The sequence below is a fragment of the Myiozetetes cayanensis genome, unplaced genomic scaffold (genome assembly GCF_022539395.1).
Source record: "Myiozetetes cayanensis isolate MyiCay16 unplaced genomic scaffold, myiCay2020 scf17, whole genome shotgun sequence".
NCBI lineage: Eukaryota > Metazoa > Chordata > Aves > Passeriformes > Tyrannidae > Myiozetetes > Myiozetetes cayanensis.
The window spans coordinates 2,528,228-2,554,368 of record NW_026087378.1 but is presented as its reverse complement, the minus strand read 5'-3'; the positions used below and the strand labels follow the sequence as shown (position 1 = coordinate 2,554,368).

Genomic DNA, 26,141 nt, shown 5'->3' with positions numbered 1-26,141 from the left:
TGAGATAGAAAGAGGGATTGGCCATTCCAAATAACAGAGAAATCACAGCAGTGAATGTATTTGTCAGGCACGGCAAAGACTTCTTTACTCTTAACCAGGAATGTGCAAACAATAAACAAATGGCTGAAAATGAGAGAGCTTTACCTGAGATCCTCTTCAGGTGACAGAAATAACGCTCTGCCAGAGAAAGGTTCTGGTCTCGTATCAAAAGATGCTGTTACAGAAACGCACAGTAAATGTCCACAAACTGTTCAATAAATTAAGCCCCTGGACATGTTTATGGTCCTGTTTTCAAAACAGGAATTAAAATCTATGTCTCTGGAGGTCATAGAACTATTTAGCAAGGAAACAGACTCGAAGTGATTTGTAGCATCAATGAATAGCAAGTTTGTTGTTTTATTTTAAATAAGAAGGATTGTACCTAATATATTTACTACATTAAGTCCAGAAGTATAGTTTACTTAATGCTATGCAATATGGGAAAAAAAACAACAAACCACAAATTCATTGGTTTAAATTCATCTTGTTCATATGTAATGAGATGTTTAAAGTAAGTGTTTCGTTTATTGTTTGCTCATGTAAGCAAACTTTTCTCCTAAAGAGAAAAGGACTTTTGTCACCTCAGCATTGCAGGCAGAATCTCTGCACAAACTTTACCTTCCTACAGCCTTTTTACTGAGAAGTGTTTTTCTGAACTCAGCAGCTCCAAGAAGAGAGTTCCGTGGTTTGTTTCTCCACATGATCTTTGGCAGCTGCAAACCTGGCCCCCAAACCCCCCAGAGGGAATCTGTTAGCAGGGTGAGCAGCTCAAGGAAGGAGTGGGTAGACCCTGTTGCATAAGAGGGCAAACTGTGATTCCTTATCATTTCACTTCCTCCTGTTCCACTTACAAACGTTTTTTACGGACTATCTTATATTCCTCATGACTCCAGGTTGTAAATTAACATACGGCGTCATCTGAAATGCAGATGAGGGGAGAGAGGGCACTTGTGGAAAGTGGCTTCTTGTCTTACTGTCAAGGAGACTGTTATACTTGAAGTTTTATATTTCTGCTGAAATCTGTAGATATTTTTGGATATGCAGGTGGTAGAGTGTGTCTGTCAAATTTTCTAGTTGTTTTTTTTTTTTTCTCTCTCAAGGAATTCTTTGCAAAAATCTTTGGATTCTTGGCAAAATATTTTGAATGCATTTGTGGTTTTTTTTCTTTTTTTTTTCTCTGTATTCACCATTCATTTACATGATATTTTTTCTGATTCTCATCTTGATTGTTCTTTCTTGAAGACTTCTAGCCTGTGCAGAGTGATAGTGGTAAATAAAGACTTAAAATCACAGAAAAAAAAAAATAAAATCTAGTAGTGACAATATCTTCAGTGTTGAAAAGACAAGGTAAATTTTGAGACAGGAGGATTGACATGAGAGTTACCAAGATAAAGAGAAGACGAATAGGGCTGGTCAGGAGCAATGCTGAAAGAAGGGTAAAGAAAGAAAGGTGTCAGTATGGGATTCCAGAACATTTTTTCTCTCAATTAGGACTGTATGAGTAGTTCTTCCAACTACAGTTCCCCAGAGTACTGTGTTTAGAAACACCAAAACACATTCATATCATAGTTTTATGTCTATAATTGCGTTTTCTATTTATTTTATTTAGACATCATCCTTACCTGCAGAAAACAGATCTTGTTGTCTCCAACAATGAGCGTTTATTTGCTTAGAATGTGGATTTTACTTTCAGAGCTTTTTGATTAGAAAGGAAGAAAAGCAAACTAATGATTGTGAACTCTAAAATTATTCAGTACTAAACACCAGTAGATAATCCAGGGCACTTTAAGATGCAATTCGTTTTTTCATCTATTTAACAGGCCTCTAAATGATAATGAACTTGTCTTGATGTGCATGTTAATTTGTGGTGAAAGGTGGTAAATGAGAAGAGTCCCCGAGATTTAAAGTCTAAGAAAAACAACTTGAAATGCATCTACTTCATCTTTTATGTGACTAAAAATGATATAAAATAGAAGAAAACGGAGGTGGAATGTTTAAGAGTGAAAAATGTATACATTTTACGTAATTCATAGGGTTTGTTCCTGAAGAGAACAAAAAGCTAAGATTATATATGTCATCCTGATGTACCAAATCCTATTTAAATAATTATGAGATGTTTGGATTTTGTTATTTTTTTTGTCTTCCTCTAACTCACATATTCTGCCAGTGGGATGAATTATGTTGGTTCATTCCCATTTTACAGACAAAGTGCGTGAGCAAAGAGATTAAGTGAGTTGCTCAGGGGCATGAATAACATTGGGAGCTGAAAAAGGCAAAACAAAAAAAAATCTTTGCACTTAGATTAGTAATCCATTTTTATTTATATTAGCTAATATTTCCACTGTTGGCTTTTCCCTTCCTTATCTGTTGTCTGTGTAGCCTGTATTCTTAACTAGTCAGAAATTATTTTGCAAAATTCTCTGATTAGGGAAACTTGAAGCCATCTATCACGAGGGAGAATTCCACTTCAGTTAATTCTATGTGTCTTGCTTTCATCTAATTTTCTGGTGTTTCTGGAAAATACATATTGCCTTTATCCATCAAAGAAATGCAATAATAATTTAGAAAAATAAAGCTCAGAGTGCTTTATTTGTTGTTACTAAATAGAATTTAAAAATATGAAGGGGAAGTCAAAGACGTGCTTTTAGTGGGTTTTATTAACATAGGAATTACTCCTGTTCAAGCAGTTTGACAGCTTTATTAATGTAATTTATTTAATAAAGAAGCCTGACACTGCTGGGTAGGGGAAAACAGAAGACAGTCAAAGAAACAGCAAAGGTAGGCTTTGAGAGAGACAACAGTGGAGGCTGAGTGAGGGCTCTCACACCTTAGATAGGACTGGTAAAATAAAAGGAAGAAGGGAAGAAGAAAACAAATGAGCTGAATTTGCTCATATTTTTAAAACATAAAGTTAAAATGAGGGTTTGAGTTTGTTGTTGTCCTTTGGCCAATAATCTTTCCCTCTTCTGATGGGTAACATGGAGGGTAATGGTAGGAATCTCTTGTCTGTGTGATCCTTCAGTAAATGCACAAAGCATGGTGCAGCTTAAATGTGGCCAGTGCTAAATGCACATATATACATGTGTGGATGGGGTGTGTGATGGCCACAAGAGCAGGAGTTTCCTTATCCACCCATTTATATTCAGAAAGTAAGAAAATATGAGTTTATCCTCAGTTAACTTTTCAGTGCAGTCTTTAGAATTCTTGGAACTTAAGAAAAAAAAAAGTGCAAGAAGTGTATTAAAATCCAGGTAATTTAAAAGGTCCTGGTTAAACAAAACAGTCCCATTCATGCATAATCCGATTAATTAAAAAATATGTTCATAAAAGTCGAAACCTTTTACATGAAGGCAATGCTTGTAATTATCAGTACCCCAAGAAAACTGAACTGTAGGTGTATCTAAGTGAAGACACTGAGGTGAAAAAAATCATAGAAGTCTAAAATAGTAGTAAAACAGTGTTAATTCACTTTGTGGACACTCTTATTCATTGTTTTAGTGACCTTACTTCAGTTTCATTGGTTGATTTTTGGAAGCCATTACATCAAAGTAAAGCTATTCCACTTCTAACAGCCAGACTTGGTAGAGGTAGATATTGTAGTTTAATCTTCCAAGTTTCTTCTTAACTTTTCTGGGTTTGTGCAGTTAAATTCTTACCCAGGCATACACCTATAGATAATTCAGTTTTATAAAGATTCTGCTCTCAGGCCTTACAAGGCAGTGATCCCGTGCACGATCCCCAACTGAAGTCAGGCTCCCATTCCCATGGGATGGTGGTGGCTGCAAATGATGTTCACCTGCAGAATTGATGTCACAGGATGGAGGGTGAATATTTTGTTCAGGTACTTGCAAATAATGATGAGATATTTACTGAGAAACTAAATGTCCTGTATGTAATGACTTCAGAGGCACTGCTCTATGAAGAGTGGCTGTTTTACGTGATTTTATGTGATGTTATGTGATAGTTGATGATTTTGGGTTTTTCTATTCAGAACAGATACATCAAAACCCAAGAAACCTAAGGCAGAGTCCTGTGTCATGCCCCTTACATGGTAATTTACCATTAGTTTCTCTTCTAAACTGAAAAAAAGTCTGGTAACTCTTCTAGTTTGCAGGTGCCATTAATAAATTTAGGTCCAGGGGTCACTGTCTCTTTCCAATTTGTGTCCATGAAGGAGAAGGAATTAAGGCACATGTGATCCCATCTAGATCCAGTCCTGCAGGAGCTGTGACCTGTGTGTGATCCAGTTGTACATCCACAGCCTGTTCTTCCTCCCCTGTGACACCTCATCACAGTGAAGGCGAGGCTGTGCTGGGAGGGGGCAGAAGGCAAATTTCTGGTTCAGTACTGACCTCCCTTGCTCTCCTGTGTTGAACCATGCCCACCGTGTTATGTCTGAGTGCTGTGTCAGGGACCACTGTCTGTTTCTGATGAGCTGGACCAACAGGCTGGAATTATGAAGCTGCTTTTTCCAGTCTTTCTTACGCTGGAATTATATTTTCCTTGTGCTTACAGTTTTGTGATGGACAGGGCAAAGGCTGTTTCAGACCTGGTGAACGTGATGTATCTGTTCACAAAGAGCTCTTTCTGCACCATGTTGCTTTAAAAACGTGTGCTGCCAATTCAAAAGGTGGCCTCAATGTGACCATTTGAGTAAATGGTTAATCTGAGTACAAACTAACCTAATGGATTCCTAATTTTTTTTTTTTTTTTTTGTACCAGGGGTTCTTTTCATTTTAAAGCAGTAGGGAAGGTTTCCACAGTGCTTGTTAACTTTCCTCCCCCACTTGAGAGGGTTGCAGGTAAGTGGGAAGAGAGCCAGCTGCTGGTTTCATGTGCTTGCAATTTCAGCTGGACTGTTCCTGTCAGGATAGAGCAGATATTGTCATACGTAAATGGATTCTAATCAAATAGAAATGACTTTAGATATTTTTATATTTGTTTTTGGATGGGTGTAATTCACAAAGCTGAGTCTCTGTAAAATCCTATTAAATTCTGAAGTCTTTTTTTTACATATACTGATGCATAGAGCATTACAAGGCTTCTTTTTTTTTATATATATATAATGGGAAAATGTTTGGGGAGATAAAACCATAAGCTGGAACTGATCAAGCGATGGCAGATGAGGATTTTGTTTCCTGGTTGATTCACCTCCCTCTCCTTTTTTTTTTAGGCTTGAGAGATCAGTCAGAGGTGGCTTGAGAGTAGAATATGGCTCATTGATAGGGAGGATTTTGTGGAATTTGTGGTGGGGAACTGCAAATGTGCTGCAACAAGTGAGGCAAACAGGGGAGTGAGGAGAGGAGAGTGAGGTGTGGGAGTAGATGTGTTTTTACTTGGGCCCATCCAACCGTTGATAAGCACAGATTTGAGTCCTACTGGACTTTAATTAATAGCTCTCTGCTGTGAAATGTAGACTCACTAAACCACTGGTTAGGAATTCCAAAGGAAAAGAGCTAATCTGACAAATATTCTCTCTGCAGGGGTACAAAAGAATGAGTGCTTTGTTGTAGGATACACAAGGATACTGCTCTGTGACCTCCCTTGGTGCAGTGACAGTCCAGGAAGGTCATTTTGGACTGTCCAGACAGTGCTGTCCTGTTGTCACTGCTGTTCTGTGCTGCAGCTCACCAGGCTTGTTCCCCACTATAATTTGACTTGTAGAAGACATGGAATAAGCTATTCTTGAAGTTACAGATTCCATATCCTTGAATTTCATAGTGTTACCAGGGTTTACCTATAGTAGGAAAAAAAATTAGGAACCTGAGTTATTTTGTCTTGATGAAATGTCTGCCACTGAAGCCTGACTAGTAAACACATAATACTTTATTTTTTGTGACTGAAGACTGTGTTCTGGTTGTCTGACTTTATAGCTAAAGTAAGGCAGGACTGCAGGTGAGCTGTATTGACTATAACTGTGTCATGCAAATGAGATGAGGGAAATTTACTCCTGTACACTTATCCTTTTACAATACCTTTCAAATTCTTTTAAGAGCAGTAAAGATTGCATTTATTCTGTTAAGAAATTAAGTGGTGTGTTTTCTCTTTGTGCTTTCTTTTTTGCAGAATATTTCCTCCCTGCCTTTTTTTTTTTTCTTTCATATTTAGAACATGTTTGAGTCAGAAATGGAAGCCTAAAGGTTTTTCTGACAAATTGCTGAGGTCTATTAATTTGTATGGTTCATTTGTGCTCTCCATAGGCAAGCTGAATTTGCTGGTTGTGTGGGAAATGCAGTTATATTTTAATGGCATATCTAGTCCCTGTAATATTTTCTTTTTCGATCAGTGTCAATGTATTTGGAAGACTGAGTCCCTGTAAGGTTGAAAAGAGTCACTTTAGGAAATGAAAATAAATTGTATGTGAGAAGTTTGTGAAGGGAAGCTTGAGTGGCTGCTGAAGGCTGTTGCAGGGGTACTGAGGGGAGGAGAGGAGCTGTTTAATGCCAACTCTTCCTGTAGCCTGTCAATTTATTCATGCAGTGGACCTTGCAAGCCCAATCCACAGATGCTATTTTCTGCTCCTTACTGAATAAAACTCAGTGCTGGGTCCTGAGTGTAAAGATTAATTAGTCAGTGAGTGTTAAAGGTCTGTTAAAGCCATTATGGCGTGTGTCCACAGAGACAAATAGGGGCTATAAAACACTGGCTTCAAAACCTAATTTTACATGTGTATTTTTCATTAATAATACTGATGGTAGTAATAACTATAGTCTTTTCATCCTGAAAGCTCTCCAAGGACTAAATGCATAGTGCAGTGCATACTGTGTAGGAAGGATCATGCTTTCCATCACTGAAATGCAGGCTCTGGGCAGGCATCCTTCGAGTGACGTGGAGCTCAGGTTATTATTGGCCCTTGCACACAGAGCTGGGCACTGCAGCTCACACAAATAAGCTTCTTGCACCCAAAACTAATTGTTTCCTGAGCTGAGAGTACAAGAATATATATATATATATATGTTGAAAATGGCAATCAAAGAAGTTAATATTGTTATCTATATTTTTTTTTAGTTTGACTATAAAAAACGTTTTTCCACTTACTTGGCAGCTTTCAAATGAGCCCAGGGTTACTAAATTGTTGAATGTTTGACTTTTTGTCTGAACTTTTTAGCCAATTTAATAAACTTCAGCAATTGGCATAAATGGGAAGAATTTCTTTGTAAATATAAGCATATGCCTGAGTTGAAAATACTCTTGCTCATTTGTCTGGACTCAGCTGCAACTGTTCTGTGTGCACTGAAAATGAACGTCTGCTTTACCAGCACCTTCACAATCAAATGCTCCTCTTTGCACATTCTGCAGAGTTCTCTGGGGTTTTGTGGCATTTTTCTGTATACTTTTTGGTTTTTTGAAACCTGGTGGCTTAGGGCAATTCAGAGACTGAAACAGCAGATATGGCCTCTCTCTTATGGTTATAATTGTTGTAGTCTGCAAAACCAGAATAGGTTATAATACATGTGAAGGTATTCCTTCTTTTCTCTCCACAGAATGAGATTTAAGTCCTTATAGGTGCTTCTAAAATTTGGGCTTGTTTAGCCAGTTATGTCCAGCTGTGTGGAACTTATTTAAGATAAGCCTTATTTACAAAATTTGAAAACCAGAATCAAACCTGACTATATATATATTTTCTGTCTGGTTACAAATGAGGAAAACTGTCAACATGATTGGGAGAGAACTTCCTATTCTAGGTGGGACACTTGCTTTGAATGGTGTTTTCATCACCGTGTCGTCCTTGGATCAGAAGATGCCAAGATATATTAGATCTTAAATATAGGAGAAAAAAGATGGCATTTTTCATGTCAAAGCAATGGACTGTCAGGTCAGATTCCCAGATTTTTTTGTCAGAATGCTTTCCAGACTCCCTGTTACACATATCTTGGGTAATTTAAAGTATTTGTTGGCTCTCTCCAGCAATGGAGAGAAGGACTTGCATTCAGCAAGACATGCAAAAGTGCTCTGGGGTTTCTTCCTCTCTTTTAAGTTGTCTGCCTCCTGCAGTGTTTAATGGAAGTTGGGTTCCTTCAGGAGCAACAGTGAGCTGTTGTTTCAGCTGTTGTGTTGATGTCAAACCTGGAAAGCACGGAAAAGAAATGGAAAGATGTTGATTTGTTGAACAGGCTTCTGGCACAAAGATAACTGCATAAAAATAGATAGAGATGATAGTTGTCTTAGTTTCTTATTTTACATGACACTCTGGTACAGTAAGGAAAGGTTATTCTTGGAGGCAAAGTGAAAAGGAAAAATAATAATAAAAAAAGCGCTCAGTGGCTCTTGCCAGATTTCTCACTGTGATTCCATAACTGATAACCAATTATAAGAATTTTTTGGAACCTCCATGGATAGTCACACTAAAGGCTTCAAGAATTTAGCACTCTCTGCAAAGAAATTGAATTAATCTCTCACTTTAGCAATGTATTTATATTAGGCAGTGAATGAATGAAGTCAAAGGGCTAATAGATCTGGTGAGCAAAGCACTTGCTTTTCAGCTGTAGGTCAAGCAGCAGTTGCAGATCTCTGAGGTGCAACTTATCCTGGAGACAACTTGGTATCCGTGTGCTGCAGTGACTGACACAGCCAAGGGTGGGACTGGCAGCTGTGCCTGCTGCACCTCATCAGAATACCTGATGCTGCTGGAAGCCCCATCAGAACAGTTCACTTCTTGTAATGAAAGCTCAGTAACTGTGGTGTCATCTCTTCCAATAACATTAGTTTATGGAAACACACTTCATTTCTGGCATAGTTATCATCAAAAATATTATTTATTTTAGGCTCTAGGTCATTTTTGTAGTAAGTGATTTTACTCATATATGTAACATTAATTTAATTGTATGGGAATTGTGAGGGTTGCAGAAGGCCTTGTGAAGACTTTCAGTAATCCAGAATCTTTCAGATGCCTCCTTTGCCTTTCAGTGTGGCAATTCATCACGAGTACACTGGAACAATACCTGTGTTAAAATGAAGACTTGTGTGTGACAGTTTTTGCAGATACGTGCCAAGGTGCATGCCCATAATTCCTTAGGTGTGTGGTGATGATTCCTCATGAATATTCAAAATGGTTACAAACAGTTGCAATTTGGGCCACAGAGTTTTAATTTACGTAGAAAGGACAATCCATAATCAAAAATTGCAAAATTGGAGAATGCCTGTGTATAACCATAAGCTTTGATTTAGTTTTTGGCTTTTTCAAGCACTTGCCCACTTTGCTCAGTATTTGTTGCAGTTCATGTATTTGTATTTTGATGTAAATCTTCCTCACTCACTAGTGGTTAGAGAAGCCAGTGCAGACTATTGACTTTCAGGATGTAAATAGTCACGTACAGCAGAGGAGGAAGAGCACTCACAATATCTAGGGCAGGGTCCAGGCATGTTTGCAATTTGCAAACAATAAATAACAACAGTAAAAGTTCTTTAACCAGAAATGTTTCTGAGGGGAAAATAATGTCTCAGTAATGTCAGCCACTGAGGACTGAGGAGAGGCAGAGATGATCTTTGCAGATGGAGGATGATACCACATTGTGGCTTTTTCATCATCTTCAGCTTCTAAATCTCCCTTTCAGCCTTTTGCTGCAAAACTAGACTTGAATGTTTCATTATTTACATGTAATAGGAATTCAATCCTCTTAATATTTATCTTCTCACCATTTCATTGTTTCACTGCGAGCTTTTTATAGATATTGGCCTTTCATTTTTATGGGCAAAATAAAACCATTTTTGAGTGCATTTTGAACACCACAAATTAGGCTAATTTTTTTACTGCTGCCTTTTAAACCTTAATGATGTATGTATTTTTGTGTAAATCATGTGAATGGCTCATAGCTGACACTAATAATAGCACTAGCACTAACAAAAGAAAGAGAAGTTGGGAGTGGTGGATCTTGTATACTTTATGAATGGTTATTTCACAGGGAGCAGAGACTAACAAAAGCCAGTAACGATGTATAATTTAATGCATACAGCATGGCTGGCAAATAAAGTGCCCTAAGCTGCATCTTTATTTAGGCAGGTATTTTCTGGATTCATTCTAAAAGCCTCCACAAATACCACAAATGCAGGTTGTGAATAGAACAGTGCAGGGTAGCAATTTATTGCCCCCTAATTTTGTTTATGGTGCTAATGATGAGCAGTTTCACTGTGGTGGCTCAAAGCTCGACTTGTATTGGAATGGGCATATTGTGGAATAGCAATGACCAACAATTACACAGTTTTTGTCAGGTTCATATGGGTATCATTTATTAACAGCAATATCTAAATTAGCATTTCAGAGGTTTTTCAGGCTAGATGGTTTTAACTGCTCCTTCTCACATGAAAGTCTTAATTTCCTTCCCAGCACGGGCCTGTGAAGTGTAGGAAATGACTGTGGGGGTCTGTACCTGATAAATGTGCCTGCTAATGAGGGTCAGAGCATTGTGGGCTTCCTCAGGGTGACACCATCCCTGGCCACCCCTTCTGCTGTCACCCCAAGGTGAGGGATGTCTGCAGGTAGAGCTGGGCAGGAGGAGGATGTGTGTCACCAGAGCATGAGGGGCAGTTTGGTGGTGGAGCAGCCCAAGCCAAGAGGGCTCACCTGCTTCCCCATGGAGCTCCATCAGTAAATTGCTGCTCCCAAATGGGCCCTGTGGATGAGCAGCTCCCTGCAGGGACAGTGCCCAGCTCAGCACAGACACTCGTGGGCTCAGGGAACTCCTTTGTTGTCCTGTCCCGTGGCTGTGATAATGAGATAAAATAAACATCTTGGCTTTGGCCTCCTTTAACAGGGTTAGTTGTTCGTGGCTTTGGGATCAATCTTTGTCATGTGTCACAGTCCTTAAGGTGGGGATTAATACAGAATAGTAAACGGGGGTAGTGTTCAACTTTTCCTGTGGCTGTCTATCAGAAAGTTCTGAAGTGGATTTCTTTAAAGACTCTCTGTCTCCTGAGGAAAAGGGGATAAGGCAGTGTGTCCCTGGACAGGATCTATGACTCATTATGTCAATCAAATTCCACTTCAGAGGGGAATAAAGAGATTTGTATCTCAAAGCTGTGCATAACGACTTCTTGGCTTTTCATTTCATATTTATGAGCGGTTTACTTTGAAGTGTTTATCAGGCAATACGCAGAAACATGAGAGAGCATTGCCTGAAACCATGTTCAAGTGTCTAATCTGTTAAATGCTTGCTGAGCAGGCTAGTTCATCAGTGCATGCAATGCAAAAAAGAGAGGAAAAAAATAAACTTTCTGGGTTTTTGAGGTTTTGAAGCAGAATCTTTATATTAACAATATAAAAAGGATTAATAATGCCAAGCATTTTGAAATAAATGTAATATATGAAACTTACAAAAGTTGGTTATGTTCTGTGTTAAGTAGATAAATAGTTCTTTGCTTGAAAGGAAGCTTGACAATATTTAATACCAAAACTATACAGTGCCATATCTGCTCTCAAGAGGGGAGTACACTGTGACCACAGCATTCTCACTGTTAATTTTGAAGGCTCAAGGCATTCATAAGAGCAGACTGGTGTAGGGTTCTGTTTCCCCTCTAAAGAGGGCAATTTGCTGATAACAGAAATGTTAAAAGCTGATAAAAGAATAGCAGTGGCATTAGTCTGCAAGGGGAGCAAATTTGGAGCAGCATTACCCATTTGCTGTCTGCTGTGCCTGCAGGACTTTGAGGAGGCAACGACTGTTAAATAGGTCGAAGATTAAAAGCCCACAATTTTAGGTGAAGTGGAATCAAAATGGCAGTGTGATTGTCACTGTCACAGAGCCCCAGTGGGTTGGTTACACCAGACCATTTGCCTGGTGATCACTGCTCCAGTTTCCTGTTAACAAGTTGTCTGCTACCAGCCCTCTCAAGCCAGGCTTTCCTAATTCTGACAGTGAGGGGGAGACACAGAGACTGCAGCACTAACGAGAGCACTCCAGCACCACCCCAAAACCACCCTGGCAGCTCTGCTGTGTACACGGGCAGGGCAGTGTTTACCTGGGTGGGCACTTCCCAAGGGCCTGTGGTACCTGCTGTCCATGCATGTTATCCCTGCATGTCTTCATTTTATATCATTAGTTCAGTGCTTGATTTTTATCAAAAATACTTTTTTCTTTAAAAAAAAAAAAAAGTAGCTTTCCCCTCTACAGAGAAAATTGTTGACTTTGAAGGACTTGGTTTGTGGGTTCCTGTTTTGGACTTTGGAAAGTTATCCCTAAAATTACCTCGAGGACCACAGTTTATCAGTACCATATGTTTCTGATTATTTCAGCTAGAGATTTCTGCTTTGACTTTCAGGGTCAGAAATCCTTGGAAGCTTGAGCTATACACTGTTTTGGGTTGAGGGTTCTTTCTTCTGGCATTCCAACTGAGGAGGGAAGGGACTTTCTCCTCAATTATATATCTGTGCACATTGTCCACCAAATTCTCAGTTAAAAAATGAAAGTATTTTTAAAAAAAATCCATAAAACATATTCTGTGTTCAGTTTCCATGACAAAAGTAAGTTTTAGAAGAACTTAAATCCAAGGGTACTTTCACAGCATGTATGTCTGTTCTCTGTTCTGAAGTCTTTAAAGAGATAAAAAAGAAGAAAATAGAGCAACCAAATGCCTTTGAGAACCACAAATCTGAAATTCAAATAGAGGTGCTGGCAAGTTTTAATATGCTTAGCTGAATCAGAGGTTCATCAGTCTGAAAGTGATGGATAAATGTGAGAGCATCCAGAGCCTGTCATGGTGGCTTAAGCCACCTGGAGCCACAGCCAGCTCAGCTCCTGTGCCCTCTCACACCCGTAATTAAGAAAACAGTTTTTTCAGATAAGACAGGGGCTGAAAGGCCACAGGCAAGAGGTGTTCAACAGCACCACCCAGCTCTGCTGGCAGCGTTCACCTCATGGAAAAGGGGCTGGGAGCAGAACGGCCAAGCTCTCAGCCAAGGTATCCTGGAAGCAGCAGAAAGGAGGTTTTTGTTGTGGTTTTGTTTCCCATCCCTAGTCTTCAGTGCTGTCCTTACCTTCTCCATCCTCCCTTTCAAAAAACCCTGGGTTTAGGTTCAAAACTGCTCTGACTGCCATAGAGCCAAAAAGGGAATCTGTGAACTAGCCTAAAATGCTTCTTTGCCAGATGTTGGTAGGCTAAGAAGTGTGAACTCGTGTGAGGATTAGTGATTAATCCAATCTAATCTCCTGCTTGTTAAACCTAAGGGTTCTATAATTGAAGGTTGCAAAGTACAAAATAATAATAATGATGATGATAAATAAAAATAATAATATAATCATATGACACCTAGGCATACTTGACCTTTATCAGTGAGATGTGAATTTATCATTTCACCTGATCTGCAAGGCACTTGTGAAGCAAGTAAAGGCACTTAACAAGTGAGATGACGTGTGTGTTAAAAATAGTCAGATAACACAGCCTGCACAGTAACTCTTTTGCCAACAAATCAACTTTTGGTCTGGCTCTCTTTGTAATATTTAATGTGATATCTCCTAATAATAACACCTCACAAAGATTTTGGGTTTAGACTGGAAATTTTTAGTGCAGAACTAAGCAATAGAGAAGGGCATAAGTTTTGTTTTGTTATTTATTTACTTATTATTATTATTACAGTCTGGTTCTTGTGCAGAATATTTGACCTCGTAGGGGTCTTTTTAAAATCAGTGTTTGAAAATCAGGGTCAACGTTTTCCCACACATAAAAAAACTTTGACAAAGAGTTCGTAGTTCTATTTGAGGTGTCTTGGTAATTCCTCTTCAGAGGATCAAACACTTGCCACCTGTTCAACTCCGTGCCAAAGTGATGGTATGAGCTTAACTTGAATCTCCCTTCTGGTGTTAACCAGTGAAGTCAGGGCTGGCAGTCCTTCAAATTTTAGACGAAAATGGAAGAGAAAAGACAACAGAAGTGCAACAGCTGCCCTGTTGTTAAAATGGAGTTTTATAAAACAAAGATGTTGTTTCAAACAGCAGAAAGGTAGAATAAGCAGAATCTATAAGCTGTTTATTAGCACATACCACAGATCTTCATTGCAGAAGAAGGGAAAAATAATCTAAATTAAAACACAGCTACTGAAATTCTAAACCACTGGAAGAGAGGGAAGTGTAGATAAAACAGAGGAACACTTGGCATTCACCAAGGAGAGCTGTGCCTGCCAGCACCGCTGTCCCAGTGCAGCAGGCTCAAAGGGCGATGGTGCCCTTGGGTGTGCAGTGATCAGAAGCCCAGCAGAGCAGCCTGTTTGGTGTGTGGAGAATGCCAGTGTAAGAACAGAGAAGAGGTGCATGGCAGGAGGTCATATTTCATCCTTCCATCGTTCTGCAGACCAGTCAGTCCCAGCAGTGGAACTGGGCCATCCCTTTCCGTGCTTGGGATTGTATGGGCAGTGTACAAATTATGGTCATTGGCAGGTGTAAGAAATTGTGTATGAGGGGTTTGTATGTCATCTGTACAAAGCTCACAGACATCAGTACCTGAATAGGTGCCAGCTGATCCACTTAAATACCACAACTGACTGGACATTGAAAAGAACTAATTATTTTACTAGGATTAAAAATGGAAAGCTGAAAGCAATTTATAGTTCAGTCAAATAAATACAGATATTTCCTGATCTCTTCATAAAATGAAAGCAAATGGTAAATAGAAGAAAATCTGGTTATGTCCATTTTTTAGTAGGTAAACTGGCTCAAAGAGTTTAATCTGTTTTCATTGATATGCCTGATTATAAAATACATATTAATTCAAAAATTACAGTGGTCAAATAGTTTTAATTTTGTTATTCTCAAAGTTTGGCCTGAGGTTTATGTGGATTTTTTTAACATGCTTCGTGTGGTGCTCTGTTTAAATTGTTTTAATTTTTTGGAGAAGCTCTTATTTCCATTTTAGGTGAATTCCTTTATCAGTCCTTCAGTTCATTCGTGTTGATCTACTGATGGTCCCACAGTAGGATTAGAAACATGGAGTTAAATGCTGGCATTTCTAAAATCTGTTCTAAAAACCTGTTACAATCAATGTCACTCAGAATATAAATACAATTTCTGAGCCAAATAATGGGTTAAACCTCTTTTGTTCTACTGTGCAGGTTACAATTCACATTACTGTTATTTTTAAGTGAATGGTATTTGCAGTGAAGAAGCACCTTGTGACTAAACAGCTGACAGCTGCTGGTGCTCAGAAATCGTTATATGTGCCTGGGGACCTTCATAAAATATAGAATATCCATGTTCCTGGCCTGTGAAGCAAGGGATAAAGAAACAATTAAGGTTTTGTCTGTGATGACAGCTGATTCAGGTTTTTCAAGAGTTCCCAATTAAACAGTTATGGAAGTATGAAACCTTATTACCTGTGACTTCTGCTGCTTCTCGAGAGCACAGGATATTTATCAAGTCAGGAACAGCGATTTATTTTTTTACCACTTTTCAAATCTTGATTTAAGAGTATAAAAATAAGAAAAGCTTTTCATTAATTCAGCAAATTATCAGCAGTTAATTTATCCCCTGGTTTTCATAGAAATTGTTCTTAATAATTGAACTTCGTTTAGTCTATCAATGAAGATTAGGAGCTGTACAGCAATTTTATCCAAAAAGTACTTATAGCCATATTTATATATATATATATGGTCAATTGAGGGTTTGTTTCTCTGGAGACCAAGGAGAACTCACTGTCCTTTTCTGACATAACTAAAAGGATTTTACAACAGGCAACCAACATCTTTGTGAGTTAGACTAGAATGCAAATAACATCTTTTCAGTGCTGGAAACTGTGAATTTAAATTCTATAGGACCGCGGTCTAATCTTATTTGACTGTTATTGTGTTTTGTGTACTTGAGTTTGCACACATTTCTTAAAATAACACCTCAAAACTCGGATAGATCAAACCATTCAGGTTGAAATTTGCCGTGTCCCTGGGGGTTGGTTTGTTTGGGAACTGGACAAGGGGTATCTGACTGGATCTGAGGTGGATGCCAGAGAAAATCCCTCATTGTGCCTGCGGTGAAAACATCACGTGACTGTTGTGTTGATTCCACTGAACATCTCCATGCTTTGGATCAGAGATCCCAAGCTGGGAAATGTTTCCCTGCTCTCTGCCGAAATACGCTGGAGTTCCTGTGGGCAGAAGTGCCCACAGTTTGCAGGCATGCCCAGGCCTGGGGGGTGAGGGCTGAGCAGGGCTTTCCCATCACTCTGCTCCCTCAACTGGGGAGCTCTGGCACAGGGAACAACAGGGGAGGCTCAGCCTGGAATTTGCTTTCAGCTGGCACTGAATCAGCGAGGAGGAGGAGGAGAAGAAGTGCACCCAGGGAGAGCACAGGAGGGCGAAGCAGCAGAGGAGAGCAGAGCAATTGCTGACAGAATTGCTTACATGAATAACACATCCCTGTCTAGTAAATGAATCTGTACTCCTTTTACCACTCCTCAGAGGTGGGAAAAGTTGGAAAACTTTCAGTAAATCAAAGACAGGCTAAGAAAGTGAAGCGTTAGCCTGAAGAATTACATTCTAACCTGAGCTGTGTGGGGTAGATAATAAATAATAGTCATTCTTGACACCTAGCTCTGTTCTCTTGTCCTCCTGATCTGATTTTGTTTTTAATCAACATCAGCATTTGAGGAGAAAACAATAAATGCATGATTTTCCCTAAAGCAGCAGATCATCAAAAATAAGTTCATTACCATGAGGTGATGCCAGGGGTGTGGTTGGTGGGGTGAGGAGCAGAAAAGACTTTGCCCCTGTGTGAGAACTGCTCAGCAACAGCTGCAGCCTCTCTTCAGTTACCAGCAGTTTTCCAGCACAAATCCAAAACCAGCTACTGTGAAGAGAATTAACTCTATCTCAGCCAAAACCAGCACAGAAGGGGCATCTCCAAGTTAGAAAGAAGCAAGGCAGCTTATAGAAAACACAGTTAAAGGATTCTGCCATTGATGAGGGAAGCTAGGAAATGAATTTTACATTCAAACCAGGTGTTGCCATGTGCACAAAGATTCCTCTTTGCTGCTTCTACTCAGTTCACTGCAGAAGGGACTGGGGCAGTCAGAGTTTCACGTTTTAGAAAACCACTGTGTTTCTGTTGAATTTTAAAAATTGTTGACTGCATAAACTGTGTATTTATAACAAAATTTCCCTGTGTACATGTATATTCTGTACTGGAGAAAGCGTACCTGGAGTGGGGTGAGTCTGCACATCCATGTGTGCAGGGTGGGGGACAGGCAGAGATGGGCATCAAGACCTCTGTGCAGTTCTCACACTTCTCAGTAACATCTGTAAAGCATTTCCTGATGCCTCTGTCACAAATGTGCTCTCTCAAAGAAAGATTTAGCATCCTTAAGTGGTTAAAGTTCACATTAATTTGGTTATAAAATGTTTAGCTTTCCTGAGTAGCAATACCTGGAATTTAATGATCTTCAATGAAAATATGCCATCTGTGAATCTTCTTAGGAGGCAGTAACAGAAGTGTGTAGGAGGCCCTGCTGCTTTTAACCCCCAGCTGTCAATTTTCAAACCTACAACAAGGTATGGAGTGGTCATTACTGTTCTTTGCTGCATTCTGAGCAATCTGTTCTGCGGTGTTTGATCAGGGCAGAGTTTGTTCCACGGATACCAAAGGGTGACTATTTATTATTTAGGGAAAAATGGATAGAGAGTTAGGAAATAGGAATGTTAGGAGAGTCCAGGTAAAAAAGTTTGTTATAACTTTTGTGGAGATTACAAGGGGGAGGAAAAGCTACTTGTGAAGCTGCTGGAGGCTGGTGAGTCTGCTGACTGGAGTGGCCAGTATGTGTCCTCTTCATCACCTGACCTCCTCAATCATAGGGTGGCTTCTCTTCTTGGAGGATTTACAGTGAAAAAGGACTTCATCTTTTCTTTGTGCTGTTCTTTTTGAGTTTGTGGTTTCTTCAGAAATGGGATATTGCAGTCATTGTAATGTCAGTGATGGTAAGAGAGAGAATTTTCCAGGCATGTTTCACGCTAATGAATTTGCCACAAAGGGGATTCATTCGTGATGCTGTGGTTAAAATTCCTGTTTGTTGTACAGATAAGATACTTCTGATTTAAGTATATTCAAACTACCATAAAGGTGCAGTATGTTTTATAGTGATGTGTCAAGGAGAGAGGGGGAGATTTATTAAAAAAAAAAAAAAGTCTTACATTATTAATTTTTTTAAAAATTGTAAATACAATAGTAGAAAAGCTTCAAAAATACAGGAGGGACAGTAGTGTATCTGTCAGCATGGGTTTGGAGTCTCAGTTTAGAATATCTGAGGGGGTAGAATTAAAAAAACACCACATTTTGTATAACAGGATCTTTAACTATGGGAAAAGAATAGTGCTGAAGTGGTTGAAAGACAAGGGATGATTGAAGAGATGGCAGTTGTTTATTGGGTAAGGAGGATGAGAAAAAAGGTCAATGTTAAAAATGTGTACGCTAAGTGGATAAAAAATGAGATTGTCATCATGTGTTCTGCCATTGCAATGACTGAATTCATGAAGAATTAAGAAAAATTAAGTGTGCATCACAATTTGTTAAAAAGAGACCTCTTCATGGACCACAGATTGGAGCTAAACTGTGGTATTTGTGCCACCAAAATCATAATAGCTCTGAACATGACAAGAACTTGAGAAATATGGAATACCTTAAATAGATGGATTCTTGTGATCATCACTACTTGTGGTAGTAAAGACTGTAAGTGGTAGTCATCCTTTTGGTTTTAGACTTAGTCCAGTTGGGAGCTTGATGCAGTGTTGAAGGCAAATCCATCAGAGCTGTGCATTACTGCTTTCAGGATCTTCCTCTGAGGCATCTTGTAGCGATCACAGCTGGTTTAGATTCACCTTCAGAAGGGGCAGTTCATGCAGTTTTAATTACCCAAATGAGACCCCTGCCCAGGGGCTGGGTCAAAGTACCCTTTGTTTATATGGGGATGCTTTGCAGAGGTAATGAGCACAATAGTGCATCGTTGAAGTCAACACACTTTTAGTAAGTGTTTATACACTAAATAACTGAAATAGTAAACTTCTGTCAGAGGAGCCGTGCTAAAGAGGTAATACAAGTTATGTGCTAATTAAAAGGAAAACATCTATTCTATTGAGAGACTATTCACAGCATGTAGATTATGGGCAATGATGATGAAGTACATAACATTGTATTACACTTCTAAACTAGTGTTCTACTGCTCTATTTTTGTATGGGAGATTACACCCACCTCAAAGGAGCAGCTGCTTTTAACTGCTTTTCTTCAATGGAAATGGTCTCATGATTTCTGCAGGCGGGGATGAAGGGACAGGGGATGGAGGCTGCCAAGCTCTGCTGCATATGAAAAACCTTGGGACTTTTTATTTTTTGTGGTGTGTTCTTCAAGAGAAATAAGTTTCTTTTTCCAGCAACAAGGATCTGATGTTCTTTGCTTGAGCTCCCAATCGCTTAGAGCTGTAAGGAAGAGACTTCTTGAAGGATACACTAAATCTTAACCCCAGGCCAGGCTGGGTCTGTGTTTCCTCCCTCCAGCTCAGAGCAGTTTGTAGTGGCAGTGGGGCAAGGAAGGCTGTGTTTGTGTTGTTCTTTCTGTCACTGGGATCCCATTTGGAGTATTCTGGCAGGGGGAGTGGATATGAAATATGACTTGGGTGTTTTTTCAGCATTTGTGAGACTGTAGTTCATCTGCAAAGTAATAGTAGGGTTCTGTCTGCTGTGAAGTATGAGATAAATTATTTCCATGCATTCAGATTATATTTACCCCCCGTGTGAATTTACAGGGGTGGTCTACTGATGCCATTAATATCTTAATGTGCAATAATGGCTGAGCAAATGAGAGAATAATGGATTGGTGACAGCAGTTCATATGTTACTCAGGAGATGTGGGAGGTTTCATCTTAGGGAAACAAGGGATGTAGGAGAACATGATCCAGATCAAGAGAAGGTCTAGACTGTATAACTGTAGTATTTCTATCTCCTTTCCCTCATATTTTACAGTAAACAAAGGACTATGAAGATATCAGGAATTATAATATATATAGGTATATTTTTGCATATGTAGATATAAAATATATGTCTGATAGCTGCTTTTATATATATGTATGTAGATATAAAATGTGTATATATGAAAATGTGAAAAAAATTGTTATCCATGGGTATCCAAGGACAAATTATTCTGCTACTTCAAGCTGTCTTGTAGAACAGTCTCAAATAATATTTTGCAGAAGAAAATGCCAAAAATTATTAAATAAAGCTCATTAGAATCTACCAGAGAACATGACTTAACTGGAGAGGGAAATTTCTAGAATATTTCATGTCTACCATCAGGATGCTTGAGATTTTCTGTTGTAAGGCTGTAAGGAGATTTCTGAGAAGCAGCAGAGAAAATCCTTTCCCAGAGGCTCAGGGGCTGATTCCATTTGTGTTCCTGAGCTGATGTGATCCCCTTCTCAAATGTTTTAAACGTGGTCAGTTCCTGGCAGATGCCGAATTCCCAGATAATAAAACTCAGATGGGTGAATGATTTCTGTGACCAGTATATTTCACTTTTGGTGCCTTTACCATTTTCCTCAGACAAATAAAGCAAGAATTGCTCTGAAGATGCTTCTTGCTTCGGATGTTACAGTCACATTCTGACGTCAAGACAGGATGCTAATCAGAGGGAAATCAGATGGGATTGTAAGGGCTGTTAAAACCCACAGAATATCATTAAAATGTTTTACCAGGGATGTAAAACAGCTTAATTAAGCTAATATATTTATAATTTGTATGTATTTGTAGACATTTAATGCCACCAGCAAACAAGAAAACTTGAAAATCTTCATTTTCATGATGACTTTAAGTAATTTTAACGTAGGTGTAATGTCAATGTGTGCTCTACCTGTGTAAGTCAGAAAGTGTGGACCTACCAAGCTTCAAATCATTCCATATTTTTATAATTTTTTTGGTTTTATTTTGACCTGTTTATTAATAACTTTAAGGTTAGTTTGATAATAGGACTAAACCAAAACTTTAATCAATCAAACTGTTTTTGTTAAATGTCCCCTGTTGAAATTGCACATGATTAAAATTTCCACTTTCTTTAAAAGTAACTTTGTTTCATTTATCATGCTAGAGCTCTTCACTTATTAAAAAAAAAAAAGGCAAAAAATGTCTAGACTGAAGTGCACTTAAGAAGCTCATTTGTAGGACTGTTGAGTTCTTTGCTTTTGACTAAACCGCTAAATTTCTGATTACTACATTAAATATTAGAAGGCAGGTAAAATATGTTCCTAACTAGGAGGGTTCAGACCAATTTGGTGTTGATGGGAGTGAACTGACTATTTGAATGTCAGCCTTTTTATATTCCTTTTATGCACTGCCACTAAATGCTTCATATCTTGAGAAGCATCCCCCTGGTGATAATTCTTTACCCGGGGTTTTTCCCATTTACAGTTTAACCTTGGGGTGAAAGAGGGCACAGCTCCTCCCTCTTCCACACCTTCCCTTAATTGATGAGCTCTAGGAACAAATCTCAAGTAGGGCCCAGTTTTACTTTCTGTAGTTGTGTGCATACATCTCATAACCAAAAAATGGTTTAGCAGCTGGATGTGAGACTGGAGGGACTAATCTGTGAAAGAAGTTGTAATACTTAAAAAAAAAAAATCTTGTTAACTTCTTTATAAGTAGGAGACACTTAATTGTGTGTTTTATTTAGTCTGTGAACTTCCACAGTAGAGCTTTATTCTGACAAATACATAGCGGACGAGGAGACAACATAAGCTGATTTTGTGCAAAATAAAACTGCTGTTTTACAAACACAGACCACGGGTCTGGTTTCTCTGTGAATTAAGAAATTAATTAAATAATTGGCAGTTATACTGCCAGCGACTTCAGTTCTGGTTTTAGCCCAATGTAATGAAGCTCAAATTACTTTGCTTTTCCAAACCTTTGAAAGCCTTAGAGACCAGTGAATATTTCCCTGTATTTTTTACTGCCCTGTTCATTACTGTAGGAAACAAATACATAAGCAGAAATCAGCCATCAAGTCTGTGCTTTCTGAGAACCCAGGGGGACTGCACATGCTTTAAAAATGTATGAGACTTTGTCCACTGAGTCGTTATTAACTGCTGAAGGTCACGTGTTTGGACATTGGTTCAGAAAGTTTTGCCTTTAAACCCGGTGACCTCCTGATTTTGGTACTGATGCACAATTTCTTCTTGAATATGGTGGAGAAAAGGTAGAAAAGAGTTGCAGTGCTTATCAGGTCTGTCTTGATTTCTACAGCAGGTATTAAATTACTAACTTGCACCGAATGTAAGAGTGCAAAACTGGTGACGTGGTTTCCCGTTTCGTGGGTTTGCGTTTTTTCACTGTGTCTGTGGAAGGCTTGTGTATGAGAAAATGAGCGTTACAGAGGAAAAAAAAATCCTCTTTTCTAGTAATCAAATGCACAGCTTCAAAGCTCATGCTCTGCTCCTACAAATCTAACCTACAAAGTTAGATACATAGCAAAGCAGGTCATCTCATTAACACTTGTTGCGAGGTTTACGTTAATCACTCACCTCAGTGATTACTTATTTGGGGCCAAAATAGTAACTTAAAATTTGGAGACCTTTCCTACCTTTGTTTTGTATATTTGTCCATTTTAGCTGCATTTGCTGTGTTTGAGGTTAAGTTTTGCTAGACCAGAGATTTCACAGATCTCACAGCACAGTCTGAGTTGGAAGGGACCCACAAGGATCATCGAGCCCAGCTCTTAAGTGAATGGTCTACAGCATAATTAAGTGAAATTAAAAAGGTCTGTTATTTTAAAGCTTAACATAAATCCCCTAGGTTTTAAATTAATGACTTTTTTTTTTTTTTTAATTGCCCTTCTAGGAACAAACTTCACCCTTGCAGAGCTGGGGATCTGCGAGCCCTCTCCGCACCGCAGCGGTTACTGCTCAGACATAGGAATGCTCCACCAGGGCTATTCCCTGAGCACGGGCTCCGACGCCGACTCGGACACGGAGGGGGGGATGTCTCCGGAGCATGCCATCAGGCTGTGGGGAAGAGGGATCAAATCCAGGCGCAGTTCTGGTCTGTCAAGTCGGGAAAACTCAGCGCTCACGCTCACCGACTCCGACAACGAGAACAAGTCAGACGAGGAGAACGGTAGGCCTGGTTCTAAAATATATTCCTAATGTACACGTGTGAGAACGTGATCGTACTTCAGAATACTCCAGGCTTCTTTTAAAGGGGGTATTTTCACTTTCTCAGTTTGACTAAAGCTGCTTTTTAACAAGTTGGGTATTTTTTTTTACCATCAGTATCAGGAATCTTACAGATGCATCATATGATATATATCATGTTTGATCTTACAATTCGCTTTTCACACCGTGATCTTTCACAGAAGTTTGTGCTCAGAATATATTGAATTAAACTTAATGATGAGGAGCAGAAAGAAATTTCTTAGGAGAAATAGTTTCTCTTAATGTGAGAAATCATCTCATATGTGATTCTTCTACACAGCTTGAAGTAATATTAATAATCCACAGTATGCTGGTAGCTGGAACAGTGGTGCTAATTCGTAACAATCAGATTTAATTTGATGTACTTTTTCATTCTGAAGTTGGAAAAGAATTACTTTGCTGTTTGCATATCGGTATTGGGGGGCTTTTAGAAAGCAAACCTCTAGATCAGGCTGGGACAGAACACTTCTGTTTGGTGTGGTTTATTAAGGTCACCAAAATGAACTTTTGGCACTGCACCGCTCACTTGTGACACAGAACAACTCAGCAGTGGTGGGTTCCCAGTGACCTGATTCAGGTTCTTCACGTGTATCACCTTAAAGTTTTTAGCTGGGGCGTTTTCTGCACTTACATACATTTCAAGAACTAAAGAGGGGGAAATAGTAAAAATGGATTTGCATGAATTTGCCTTCCATGCTGCAGAGCGATGAAGGTGCAAACTCAGCTTGGTTAAAATAGAAATGAAAGGGTTTGCTTCTTGTCTCTCTGAGGAGGTGAAGAGGAACCTCCCTAACGTCACACCCTCAGAGCAACTGTTCCAGCAGCTGACTCCAGCTCATGAAGGCAGCTCTCTGCTGAGCACATTACTTGTGATAAAATTCAGCTTGATACGTTCTGGGTGCCTCTCGGGAGAGGATTTTTGTAGGTGTTTATTTTGGGCTCCTCCCTGTACTTACTGACAGTTGTCTCGCTTTCAACAAAGCTGGTGTGCCTGGCACTAAAAAAAAACAAGCAACTGCTTGTCAAAGCAAACAAGGAAAAACCAAATTACAGTTTATATATTGATAGAAAGAAGTTCAGAAAAGTGCCATTGATTTTGTTTGTAACAGCTGTCTTTTTTATTGTTGTTGTGGATTTAAATTGAACCTTCAAGTGCTGTCTCCTCTCCATAGACATAGCAGGATACATTTCTTCATCAAAACCAAGGAGGGAATGTGCATTTACTAATAATGGTTTGTACAAGGAAGCCCATGTTTTAAAAAGAATAAATGACTGCTTACTTGATTTTTCCCTTTTTCTTTCTAATAGTACCATTCACAGAAAATATGACAACTTCCATTGATTTTTAGTACACTTTTGGTAAGGCTACTGAGCCGTAATTTCAAGTAGAAAACCTGACTAATAGAATTCTGGCATTATGGAATGACTGGGTTTCAGTTCAGAAATTCACTTCTCTGAAGGTGGTTGTCTCCATTTCAGAGGCAGCAGTGTGCCACACCCCTTTTGTCCCAACAAATGTCATTTCAGGACCTACTTTTATACATATTGTTGCAGAAGTTGATAAAAGAATGAGTCTGTTTGCTTGTTTTTCAGTTTCATCCTTACAATAAGTGAATTATGAAGTAACTAGAAGTCTAGTGCAGTGAATCCATTTTGAATAGGTGGTTTTTCTAACAGTGATGTTAATAGGAGCAAGAAGAACATAATCAAATAGCAAGAAAGCAGCAGGCCAGTATGTGGAATTCGTTTTTACATGGCAGGGTTTTATTGAGAAAGGTTTCTGTGTGTTTGGTTGTTTGGAAAAAAACCATCACACAAGTCAGAAGCAGCTGTTATATAAACAGAGGTGTTAACTTCAGGAAACTTTTCAACCTTACTCTCTCACATATCCTGGTTAGCTCAAAAATCAATGCTTCTTCACATCACTGATTTTATGAAGTTTTGGGATGCATTATCATATAGATTGACAGTTGCCCCACTGGTTCAGCACCACAGTGTGGACACTTACAAAACCATCATTAATTTCTCACGCTTGTGCCCAGCAGTGGTTTCCTCCATAATAAACACCATGTCCTTCAGCAGCAGATCAATAACCTGCTAGGTGTTAGTCTGGAGAGGAAGTAACAGGAATCTATATTTCAAGAGAAATTTGCACTCTGATATGGTTTCAGATTTGCAGGATACCAGCATAAAACAAGGCATTGCTTAGAATGAGACTTGACCAATTTATCCCCAGCAATATTAGAAGGAACTCATGATACACAGACCTCTGACTTTATTTAAAGTACCGTTAAAGCTCTTTTCCTGGTACAGTTCGAGTGTTGTGTTATGAAGCAGTAGTTCAACTCCAAAATATGATTATTTTTTTAATATTGAGATGCTATCACAATTCCTACCACTGTGTTTAAAAAAAAACCCAAACAACATGACCAACAATTCTTTTTGGTGTTATTAAATCTATTTTGTCATTTTTAGCACATCTCCAAGTAGCACAGAGGAGGCCTAATTTCTAAAAATTGCTCTGGCAATATCATTTTGTTCCCATTCAAATCCATTCACAAAGCTTGTGACCATTTTCTGCACTTGTAGATTTAGTATGATTTAATTTTATCATAAACTAGAATGCCGTGAACCTTGAAATATTAGCAGGTCTGAAATGCTTATAGATAAATTGAAATAATGGAAACTCATTAAATTCCATGTTTTACTTGATACACTGAATTTCTTCCTGACAAAACACCATATTGACATTTGAAAAACAACACTTTTATTTTCAGAAGTTTGATTAGGCTCTAAATTCTTATCATATCTCGCAGCTTTTCCTGCTGTTGTGATCTGGTCATCTCTCAAGCTCCTTAGACAAGTCAAGGTGAACACGTAACACAAATTTGTCACCAAATTGTTATTCAGAATGATGTATTGAGTTTATTTAGGTAAAATACTCTCTTTTTTTCACAAAAATATA

The 26,141-nt window shown here is 38.8% G+C and overlaps 1 protein-coding gene across 13 annotated transcripts in view; it reads left to right on the top strand.

Annotated features, from left to right (window-relative positions):
• The window catches only part of TENM2 (teneurin transmembrane protein 2), a 617,318-nt gene that overhangs the window by 150,173 nt on the left and 441,004 nt on the right, over window positions 1-26,141 (top strand). For all 13 annotated transcript variants that reach the window (XM_050312365.1, XM_050312379.1, XM_050312377.1 and 10 more), the window contains one exon: window positions 22,824-23,099. In XM_050312365.1, coding sequence (XP_050168322.1) covers window positions 22,824-23,099 — 276 coding nt within the window. The remainder of the gene's footprint in view (window positions 1-22,823; window positions 23,100-26,141) is intronic.